The sequence below is a fragment of the Apium graveolens genome, chromosome 10, assembly GCF_009905375.1.
Source record: "Apium graveolens cultivar Ventura chromosome 10, ASM990537v1, whole genome shotgun sequence".
NCBI classification, from domain to species: domain Eukaryota; kingdom Viridiplantae; phylum Streptophyta; class Magnoliopsida; order Apiales; family Apiaceae; genus Apium; species Apium graveolens.
Window position 1 is genome coordinate 199,424,815 of NC_133656.1, and position 12,235 is coordinate 199,437,049.

The 12,235-nt window shown below is 34.3% G+C and overlaps 1 protein-coding gene across 1 annotated transcript; it reads right to left on the minus strand.

Annotated features, from left to right (window-relative positions):
• Positions 1-720: 720 nt before the first annotated feature.
• On the minus strand, positions 721-6,013 carry LOC141693889 (uncharacterized). Its single transcript, XM_074499077.1, has 4 exons — positions 5,477-6,013; positions 2,725-2,897; positions 2,509-2,591; positions 721-1,108 (listed from the first exon to the last, which is right to left on the minus strand). The coding sequence occupies exons 1-4, from the start codon at positions 5,932-5,934 to the stop codon at positions 1,019-1,021; spliced, it is 804 nt and encodes a 267-aa protein (XP_074355178.1). The 5' UTR covers positions 5,935-6,013; the 3' UTR covers positions 721-1,018.
• Positions 6,014-12,235: the final 6,222 nt, after the last annotated feature.

Consider the following 12,235-nt stretch of genomic DNA (forward strand, 5'->3'; position numbering starts at 1 on the left):
AAATTAATGCAACAATAATTTTTAATGGCAGGTAGTTTGTCTAGTAATTAGATAATTATGTTTTCCGTTATGTGGTTATATTTTATACTATAAACGTGCTTAAACTATATACAAAAAATAAAACTTTTCGTATTATTTGACGACAATAATATACAATTTCTTTGTCAAAGACAGAAAAAGAAAAGAGACGTTATCGAATGATTTGTTGTTATTGTTTACACATAATGATATTTGTATAAAAATGTTGGCACACAATGTCGCAACTTCTTAACTTCATGAATATATATCTTTAAAATTTAAAAATAGATCGTATATAACTAAACCCCGTATGCGTAGTACGGGCAAGATAACTAGTTTATATAAAGAGTGTAATATTTTTGTGCGATTCGTTGATAGGGTAAAATATAAATACAAGTAGATGCAACTTCGACAAGTGTGATTAATAATGGATAATTAAAAAAAAGTGTAATTCTAGGTAACTACTTTTTTTTTGTTCTCTTTTTGCTAAATAATTCTAGGAAACTTAATATATGGTTAATACGTTGGAAAAAATGGCGAAAATGTACTTGTAATGCCAAGGTACTCCTCGAAGTTGCATCAAAATTGAAGTTTAATATGCTTTTGATTGAACTGAACTAAGAAAATGAGAAATTCTAGCTTCTGTTTTTCTCTTTTTTAAAGCAGTTACGGTAGAATGCACATTTCATGCAGACTCGAAGATTGACTATTCACATGCAACACTTGTACAGTAATGCACAACTTGTACACCTCCTCATATCGAAAAACATCACCTTTCAGGCTAAAATGTAAGCCATGGATGAAAAACTACTGTAACTAGACTAGTCTGTACTGCTAAATCTTCTAATGTCGCCTTGACTGGCCCTGCCCTTGACTGGCCCTGGCCAAGGCCAGTGTTTTCTCAATGACAAGCGATGTTGTGCAATCCAATGTACGGCTTCTATAGTTCTATTTGAGCTTGCTTGCAACTATTTTCATTAACTTAGGATGGGCTTATCTTTCATGGTAAATGGTTCTGTTGTGTGCCGTAATGACTATGAGCTACTGCTCCAGTACCATACTGCGAACCACCATCCACATTGCCCTGAAACTGAACATAGAAAGAAAAGTTGTTATTATTCCCTGTTAAGAAGCTTGGTGATGTAAATTCTCATCAACTGAGAAGTGGAATAGAAAGTACCAAGTACACAAAAATAAGGCTCAGTTTACAAGCAAATAATCACAAGATCGTCCAACTAACTGCATCTTAAACATGAAAGACACCTGAGGCGACACTTATTCAACCATGTAGGAGACACTGATCTTTCATATGAAAATTAGCCCGAGTGTCGATTTCACCTTCAGTACCGTAAAACACTTGACTTCATGTTGGGCAATAATTATGTTAACAATCCAATGGGACGGAGGGAGTAGCTTCTAATAATTAACAATAATTATAGTCCTAGAAGTATCATATTACACAGTACCAACCCAAGACAGGAGATAGTCGGTAGATAAGATATGAAAGAACTTGCCATGGAAACTATAAAGTCAGTTGGAGAGAAGATTTTAGGTTGGTCACCTGAATTATCAGGTACCAAGGTCCTGCGCCATCTCATTTTCTTCTTAAATAACGTCTTCATACAATATAATGCAGCATGTGCAGAAACCTAATAATTGTTTGAAATTACGACAAAAAGTCTTCAAATTTCTAATCAGGTCATGTGAGGACATGAGGTTAATTATAAGTTTTTCACAAGTACCTATAGCTAACAAGAAACACGCCTCCAGGAAAGTTAAGTGAAGGGTTGATGAGAATTCTGACTGAGATAACGATCAGTGGCAGGAAATGGGGAGGAACAAGATTTTAATATAAAAGGATAAGTTAAGAAAAATTGATTGGCTAACATTAAGCATTTACACCACCAAAGTTTCAACTCAAGCGAGGATGATATACTGAAGAGAGAGCAGGACTTGAGAAGGTGAACATAATAATCCCAGCACGAGCAAAAGATCTTAGATTGACAGTGTTTTTTGTGTCAGTCCAGTCAACTGGAGTGAAGAAGTTGTACACTAAAGAACCTCAGTTGGGTGACTACCTAACCTCCATGTTTTAGATAAGCACATAACATGTAGCTTACCTACTCATTATTTGTACACTGTACCTTTAGTTTATCTTATGTCTGCATTAATTCTGCGTTATATCTTTATTTTATTATCTTATATTACAGTTGATACAGAAATGTAGATAGCTACAATCCCTCAAGTCCATGACTCAATAAGTACTAAGCTTCACAAATAGCTTTTAGTCCTATATATCATTGCCTACTTGGCAGGGCCCAGTGGGAAGTTCCCTTTTCATATAGAAATTGCTATGTGGCTATCCCAGTTATTAGAGTATCATCTAATGTCATTGTTGAAAGGCCTATCTCATGGTTTTCGCCAGAGCTATCTCTGTAGACATTGTTATATTGTGTTGGTGGTCGGGAGGGGGAAGGAGGGAGCACAAACCTGCTGTGCTGCATATGGACCAGCATACGAGTTAGCAGTATATCCCACATCAGAATTCCCATACCCAGAAGCGTATGCAGGCCCTACAAGAACGATTCCAACATCAAGGTTTGATAAAGATATATCATCCGAAGTCCTACTCATGCTAAAAAAAACTTGTTCACTCGTAAGAATAAGTAGAAAACTAGAACAAAATACATGGTAACAAATACTTACCAGGATGTGCTGCTGCAGCAGCCGCAGCAGCTGCCCTTGCCATCTTCTCCGCGTTAGCAAGTTCAGCATGGAGTTTCTCAATTTCACGAGCCATGGAAATCGTGTTTTCCTCCATAACCTGACCCAACTCAACGTTGGCAGCATGCAGCTTTTTTTCATATTCAACAGCAGCCCTAGTCAAGTTATAAGCACCAAACTAAAGTCAAAAACCTCAAAAAGGGCAATAAAGACAGGACTCACCCTCTACGCTAACCCATAATATCCATAAGGCGGAGGTGAACTATGACAATCACATGTAAAGACCAAGAACGCATTATCTCTCGACATCCGAAAAGAGACATACATAAAACAGCAAACCACTTAATCGAACAAAGCAGAAACAAAACATAAACATAAGCCACTTGCTTTCCACTGTTAACAAGACCCAAAACGCACCATTCAGTTCTTCATAAACAAAATAAGGAACCAACTTTTTAAGAACAAAATTTCACATGCATATCCTTATTAAGAACATAACTGAATTAGTTGAGGACTTAATGAAGTAATTTTCCTGTATTCCTACCGTAGTACTAATACTTATTAAACCCTAGGGAAACAGAAGTGCGACAAATAATTCAAGTCTTATTTTCCACAAGGCCTTGGCAATGTTTCCTGATTCACATTACTGATTACGCTGTAAGTTTGTATAATATGTGTATCACTTTACCTCAATGCATAATTGCATACATACATACCTGATACATGTATAAAGTAAAGTTCATGGGGGAACAGTGGTTAAGTAGAGTACTGAGTTCATAATTAAAAATTGTAGACTGTTGGATAAGTCATTAATGTACATCTCACATAAATTGACAAGTGACGACATTTTACTATTACAACAAAATATAAGATCAGGATAGGAATTATGATCAAAACATACTAGTAAAAACGCTTAAATACAGGTTCAAAATTATAATAAAGCTGGACCATTTATAAATAGATAATCCTACAATCTGGAATTTAAACTGTGTTTTCCATTTTTGAAAGTGCACTCATATTAACTTCTGCCTATATATATTCTCATTAATAACAATCAAATTGAATTACATTTCATATTACATGCCCGTCTAAATTATGAGACACTATAGCATATGCATTTCTTTACCCACGTAGGCAATTATTACAACTATCAAAACAAAATACATTTCAAATTCATCCCAAACAAAACAAATTCATTCATACACACATATATTTATTATAACAATCAAACTGAATCACCTTCAAATATATGCATCCTTTTTCCTCAAACTCACACTTACATACAGGCATACAATCAACTCAAACCACAAGTAAACCTCGATGCACAAACCAAAACCATAAAATTCACAAAATATTAAATTAATTGAGATTATTCATTATTCATTAATCCGGTATTCATTTATTGACACATTCCAAATTAATCTAACAAATACAAATTTTTTCATCCAAAACACGAAAACTTCCAAAAACTTGAAAAACTTGAAAAAAATTCACCTCAACCCAACCTCCATAAGTGATAAATACCTTCAAACCATAGAATTCACAAAATTTTAAATTTATCGAGATTATCCATAATTCATCTATCAGATATTCGTCGAGATTCTACTGCACATTCCAAATTAATCTAAAACAAATGCCACATTTTTCATCAAAAACACGAAATCTTCAAAAAACACTTGATAAACTCAAAAAAACTCACCTTCCTTTTAAAATCTCCCTCCTCATAACCTCAATCCCCTCTCTAACACACTCAACCTCCCCAATTACATACATGCATTGCATAGAATCAAACCAAACCACAATTGAACTTCGATAAATAAATACCCCCAAAACCATAGAATTCACAAAATATTAAACTTACCAAGATTATTCATTATTTAGTATTCATCTGTCAAGATTCTATATTAAGAATGCCACATTTTTTATCCAAAACACGAAAACTCGAAAAAACTCACCTCCCCTTCACAAAATATTAAATTTATCGAAATTATTCATTATTTATCTATCCACCATTCATTTATCGACACATTCCAAATTAATCCGAAACAAATACCACAGTTTATCCAAAATACGAAAACTTCCAAAAACTCGAAAAAACTCACCTCCCTTTAAAAATCTCCCTCCTCATAACCTCAATCCCCTCTCTAACACAATCAACCTCCCCAATAACATACATGCATACAATCAAACCTTAACAAATAAATACTTTAAAACCATAGAATTCACAAAATATTAAATTTATCAAAGATTATTCATTATTCACCTATCGAGATTCTACTACACATATGCCACATTTTTACCCCAAAACACGAAAACTTCCAAAAACTCACCTCCCCTTGACAAAATATTAAATTTATCGAGATTATTCATAATTCATCTATCGTATATTCATTTATCCACGCATTGCAAAATGATCCCAAAAAAATCACATTTTTGATGCAAAACACGAAAGCATCCAAAAACTCGAAAACTTCCAAAACCTCGAAAAAAAACCTCCCTTTTAAAATCTCCCTCATAACCTCAACCCCCTCTCTAACACACTCAACCTCACCAATTACATACAACCAAACCACAATTAAACCACAGATACATATCCCCCCCAACCCATAGAATTCACAAATGATCAAATTCATCGAGATTATTTATTATCCATTTATCGAGATTCTACAAGTGCCACATTTTTCATCCAAAACAAGAAAACTTCTAAAAACACGAAAAATTCGAAAAAACACACCTTCCTTTCAAAATCTCCCTCCTCATAACAACAATCCCCTCTCTAACAGCCTCAGCCTCCTCAATCTCCCCTTTCGCTTCCCTCACCTCCTTTTCGACTTTCTCAAAACTCCCCACCAATTCTCTCCTATCAATCTCCATTCTCCTCACACTCTCTCTAACTCTCTCCACCTCACCCTTAATCTCTCTAATCACTCTCACTTCAGCCTCTATCTTCGCAGCCTTTTCGAGAACTTCTCGAACCTTCGCGTCGCTTTCGAGCTTGATTGCTGAGAGAGTTGAAGAGAGATGACGAAGCTCTTGGTGAGATACAGCGAGTTCTTGTTTGAGTGCCACGTGGATGGCGGCGAGACGTTGGTTGTCGATTAAGAGAGATTGGATTTGACGGTGTTGGAGAGAGGAGATTTGGGTCGGGTCGGGTCGGAGGATGTGGTGGGGGTGGAGGTTTCTTCCGGCCATTGTGTATTTGTGTTGGGTTTTCCGGTGTGTTTTGTAATAAAATGGTTTACTTTAGTTTGGTACTAAAAGGTTAATATTTGTGAAAACCTGAAAATTCATTGCTATTAATTATTTAATAAATAATGTTGTTTAATTCGAAATATAGGCAAGCTGGGGTGTTTGGTTGATTGAAGAGATAATTTTTTGAATTGAATATAGTATCTTGGTTAATGAATTTCTTATGTTATTTTAATACATCAAAATAAACAAACTCACGATATGGCATTTATTTAGAGCGGTTTTTAATGAATGTAAGATATACGTGGATTATATTTGTATTTTGAAAATAAAAGATATTGTTTCACTGAACACCTATCACTTAATCCAAGACAAAATACATGGGAATTTGCGATATTGAACCTGTGATTTTTTATACAAAATTTATTATGAACAATTGTTGAAGAACTTTCTAACAAAATGAACGGACAGAATAGAAGAAATTTATGTGCATATATACAAATATAATTATATATTAGTATGACATATGTTTGGTATATATCAAAATATTATGATTTTGTTAAATTATTTCATAGAATATTGGAGTGAATTTTTACATCTATTTTTCTGATGTTCATTTCAAACAATTTTCTTGAATTTGAATGGTTATGGAAGCACTTAAAATAATAAATAATAATAATCCGATAAAAAATAAAGATTGTTTATGTTATGTTATGATTATAAATTGGTGACAATCCGAGTAATTCAAAATGCCATCATATATTTTAGAGTAATATTTTTAAGTCTTATCATTACATGATCTTATATCTTTTTAAGTATATCTTGAGAAAAAAAAATTCTTGTCTCAAGAATCAGTTCTATTTAAATACTAGTTGTATGAGTTGTTATATTTGTGTTGATTAGTAAAAAATCAATAATTGTACAGTTCATCTAGAGATTTTTTCTACTGTAAGCATGAACATCATTTTTTGTATCATTTTTATTGAAAAGTTATGGTAATCTGATCATAACTGTCCCAAAATTGAAAAGTATGATTAAAAGATAACAACCATCTTTCAAATATTTGTCACGTGTAATTAAGAATTACGGAAGTTAGTCATTGATGGAGAGAATTGTAAAAATTTGATTTCAGCCTCTATAGTTGGCACATAAAAATTTTACGAGTACATCTAAAATCATATCAGGTCACATGGATGAATAAAATTACCATACTCGTAACTTATCTTGTCTTGCATTTCACAAGTTTACCGGTAATACATAAATATCTAGGAGATAAATGTTTATGAGTGATATTCACCTTTTAGTGGACGATATTTTATTTATTGTAGCTACGGGCGTGCATTGGTACATTAGCATTAATATGCGGTGCTAGAAAAATTCAGTTACGAGTTTACGTAGGATGACACCGGGTTAATTAATGAGAAAAAATAATAATAGATAATTTACAAGCTAGCTAGATTACGGCACTCCCTTGAATAGTGCCCTTTCTGATTATATTTATAACAAACCACGTTCAACTTGTTACAAACTCCTCCATGTTTCTTCATGTATACCTGGCAATCTTTGGCTGGTTCCCAGTGGCTGGACGGTTGTCTTATCCTCCGTCGCCTGCATTTTACTTCTTAAAACTAAAATTTCTCCCTGGCTGAAACATGTCTTTCCTTTGATAAAAATTTGGAAACTTCCCTGCTTGTAACTGTCCCTCATTTCCTTCAAACTTCCTCTTTTTACTCTCCTTCTCCTTCTGTGACATTTCACTCTCCATCCCTGCAATCATGGCCTTCTGTACAACTCCTGCATACGTGTCCAATTCAAATATGGCTAACTTCCCTCTGATCTATGACTTAAGACCTTGCTGGAATCTTTTAGCCTTCTTCCTATCAGTATCCACGTACGATGGTATAAACCTTGACAATTCTTCAAACTTACTTTCATAATCCGCTATTGACATATTTCCCTGCTTTAACTCCAGAAACTTCAATTTCATTTGATCCTGAACAAACCGAGAAAAATACTTCTCTAAAAACAACTCCTTGAATCTTTCCCAAGTAATAACATCCGTCCCTTCCAATGTCTTAACAGTCTTCCACCAGTAGGTGGCTTCATTCTTCAAATAATAACTTGCAAACTCAACTTTCTGTTCCTCTCTCACCTTAACCAAAACAAATGACTTCTCTATATGCTTTAACCAAACTCTCGCTTCAATCGGATCTAAAGAACCTTTGAATTCCAGTGGATTTACCGCCTGAAAAGTCTTAAAAGTTACCTGATGATTGGTCTGTCTTTGTTGTTGTTGAGTCAGGTTGATTGTTTGTTGCGCCAAGATCTGAAGAATCTGGGCTATTGTTGGGTCTCTGGGACCTGGATTTGCATTCTGGTTATTGTTGTCTTGGTTGTTGTGGTTGGTTTCTTCATTCTGGTTGGTAGAACGGGTATTTCTTCTGGGAGACATTTTCTGGAAAGAATCAAACAACTTATTTAGCCTTTAAATCAAATTCTTTTTATGAAATTTTTTTGTAAAACAAAAATATCTCTTTTTGAAAATATTTGTAATAGTTGAACTAAGTAAATTGCATGTTTTTTTACAGAATGGAAACAGTTATGGGGATAGGGTACATGGGATCACATGAGTTTATAACTGGTGCAGTAAATAAAGTAAGATAAAACAGGTGCAGTAATGAAAATGCTGAAAAAGAAAAGGTACTGATATATATATAGGGGCTACTCCAATATAAACCAATTTAGAATGGAAACTAGAAATCAAATAATTTTTTTTTTAAAATTAATTCGAAATATAATACATATGGTATGCAAATCGATCGTTGAGAGATGTAGAAAAATGCAGTGAAATCGGATTTTAAAAAACAATTATGTTTTGACGGGAAATATCAAATTAAAAACGGAGGGGAAAAGCTGAAATTGGGTGAGGGAGGGTGCAGGATAATTGGGTGGTGTGATTTAGGGGGACCATTAGATTAGGTAGATCTAATGGCTTAGATTAGTTCTAATTTCTATTTTAATTTTAGTTTGTATTTGATCATTCCCCTATATATATATATCAAAGTTTTGGTAGTACAAGCATGAAAACACTTCAACAAAAATAAAAAGGTACAACCAGCCTACATACTAATCAGCAAGTCTGGTCTATATGTACAAGCCAAAAGTCTGCTGATACACACTACACACTAATGTACATATAACAGCTGCCACATCAACTCTGTCTCTGCATCTCTGTCTCTAACTCCAGGGAAACTCTGGTCCACCAAGCCTCGCAAGATCCTCTAACACCTCTCTGGCCCAACCCATAAGAGCACCAGGGCCTGCATACTCACAAGTAGCTCCATACAGTCTAGCCTCAAGAAACCTCCGGGTCACATGAATCTCCTATCGAAGATCCCTCGCACTCCTGTCAACATCTATAGTCCTCACAATGTGTTGTTGCTCCTGAATCTGTGCTAACATAGCCTCTCGCTCCAAAAGAAGAGCCTCATACCGATAGTAAGGAATATGATGTGGGGTAAACTGGAATGATGAACCCGCAATTGAATGTCCAGTAGAGTCAGAATCAGCAGGTGGGGGTCCTCGGATAGGTGGTCTCATACCAGGGGGTGGAATAGCTTGCAGTGGTGCAGCCATCACAACAGGAGGTAGGATAGCTGACACCGGTGGAAGAGCGGGACGTGGATCAGATGGCGGTCCTCCGACTGAAGGCTCAGAATGATCAGCTGGTACTGGAATAAAGGAATCTGTCATCGCTGCTATCTGAAAATCATATCGCAAGATAAGAATCTCGAACCACAACACGAATCATACTAACACCTATTATACAGTCGCACTAAACCTCTCGACGATCTATATTTCTATTCATAACTTCTAATCCTAACCCTTTACCCATTCCCGACAATCTAGGCTTATGTTAGTGACTTATAACATGTAGCTCTGATACCAAAACTGTGACGCCCTCCAAACCCAGGTCAGAAGTTTGGGATTCACAACACACACAATATATATACATGCTTATAACAATAATAAAAATAATATGCAATGACCCTAGTTACCTATATCCATGGATCGCAACAGGTTAAAGTATGCACACAAGCCACAACTTACTTATATTACGAACGTTCCAAATCCCAACAAGTAAACTTACATCTGAATATTAAACATTCTTACAAACTTTCAAACTTAAACTATTACAAAAGTCTTCAGCTAGCTTATTCCACTCGACCTGGAATCCTAGTTCGCATACTTGATTGAGGATCCTCGCTACCAACATGCTCCTTCTTAACTGGAAATGAATATAAACAAAATCGCACAAATGAGCTAACTAGCTCAACAAGTCATAGTGACAATACTGAGATTAAACAATAATCAAGTAAAATGATTTAGGATATCAAGTTTTTTTATAAGCAATGATTAGAATTGGATATTCAATTTTTTTTAATTTTAAAAAACCAAGGTTAGGCTGCTGATCTGTCACGCTTTAACCCCAAGCAAGGCACACAACACTGCTCTAATTACTGGATCCAAGGCACATATTGGCCTAACATGACCACCAATCTGGTCTGACCACGAATCTGGTCCACATTTATAAAACAATACAATTCTATAACAATAACAGAATAAACAAAGTAAATCAATAAACAGAATCATAAACAACACCGGTCTTCAAGCATAAGGTGGTTTGCAATCACCAATAGGAAACAACAAGGTAAGTACAAAGATTGGCTATTAGCAAGTAAAAGAATCACATAATAGAAGAATCAAGGTCTCGTGGTTATAGGGATTAGTCTTCTGATGTATAAGATATGAAGTTTGTATGTTAAACAATTTCGGTTCATTGATCGGTATTTAGTTTGTATGTATTTATAGAGTATTATCGTATATATGTGGTTCGTATATGGGTATTCAACAATCAATGGTTTACAAAGAATAAAGCTTACGACTCAAAGATCAATAACTGGAATCAGGGTTAAACACTTCAAAGCACTTGCAATATAAAACAGAACTATTCAATTACTTGCAACATATCTTGAGAAGGTTCAGAACACTTTCCATATATCACAAGATAGTTCGAGAATACTTGTCTTATCTTGACTCGCTAACGCTTCTCTTTGCTTTTGTCCACTGAATCCTAATCACTGACTATTTGCTTCCCCTTTATACGCCTCGCTTCCTCTGCTAGACATCACAAGTATCTATTAATACTCTTTCTCACTTTATTCTATTCGTTATAAGCTTCTGTCTACCATTTGTTTCACCCGAATCCGACTTACGGATGGAAAGTTATGATTAAAATAATTAAACAATACACACATAAGCATATCCTACATCAATCAGATCACATATATCACATAGCACGTAAGATATTCGATAAAAATAATTTTTTTAAAGAAGATTCAGGGTTAAAATAATTTTCTGGGTATTTAATACGATTTTTTAAATATTTTTTGGAATTAAAACGGGTCGTTGAATCATTTATAAATAATTAACAGGGTTCGAATACCCGAATTTGACTTTAAAACTATTTTATAATAATTATCGAGCCTTGAAAATAACTTAAAATAATATTTTAAAGCTCGAAACTATTTTTTGAAATTTTTAAATCAAAATAAATAATTAATTCTACTTAAATAATCAATTAATAATTAATTAAATAAAATTATTCAATTAATATTCAAATTAATTGACCAATTAACTAATTAATTATCAACTAAAATTAATTAATTAAATAATTCAGATTTATTTTTGAATTAAAAATAATTTTTGGAATTAAAATAATGATTTTTGGAATTTTTAATAATTAAAAATGAATTTTTGAAATTAAAATAAATAGAAAATATAATTTTTAAATAATTTTAAAATAGGAATCCTATTTTTGCAATTTTCTGAAACTATAGGGACCTAACTGTATCGTTTTCAAAACAATAGGGACTAAACTGCAAATTGAACATGGCTTCGCCGAAAAAAGTCGGGCTACGCCGGAGAACACGTTCCCGGAATCCTCACACCACCATCTCCTCCACATCACATCTCTAGATACCAGGAATCTATTCATGCAATAAAAACAACCTAATAACCCCTGAGTTGACCGGAAAAGCTCGAAGAAAACTCGCCAGAAGACGAGTTCTTCGTGGCTCCGGCCAGCTCGATTCCGGTATCGTCTGTAGACGAGACCACCACCAATCGATTGCTCTTTTCAAGCTCTACACATCCATACCAACTAATCAATCTAATAAAAAACCCACAAATTCAATTAAGAACATTCATACGAGTTTTAAACCCTAATTTTGAAATTTGAAAA

Bases quoted from the DNA above. Each gene is read 5' to 3' on its own strand.
- LOC141693889 (XM_074499077.1), bottom strand. From the start codon at position 5,934: ATGGCCGGAAGAAACCTCCACCCCCACCACATCCTCCGACCCGACCCG. The intron at 2,898-5,476 runs GTGTGTTTTTTC...TAACTTGACTAG, and splicing joins AGGGAGATTTTGAAAGGAAG to GGCTGCTGTTGAATATGAAA. The intron at 1,109-2,508 runs GTTTGTGCTCCC...TTCTATGTTCAG, and splicing joins GTCCATATGCAGCACAGCAG to TTTCAGGGCAATGTGGATGG.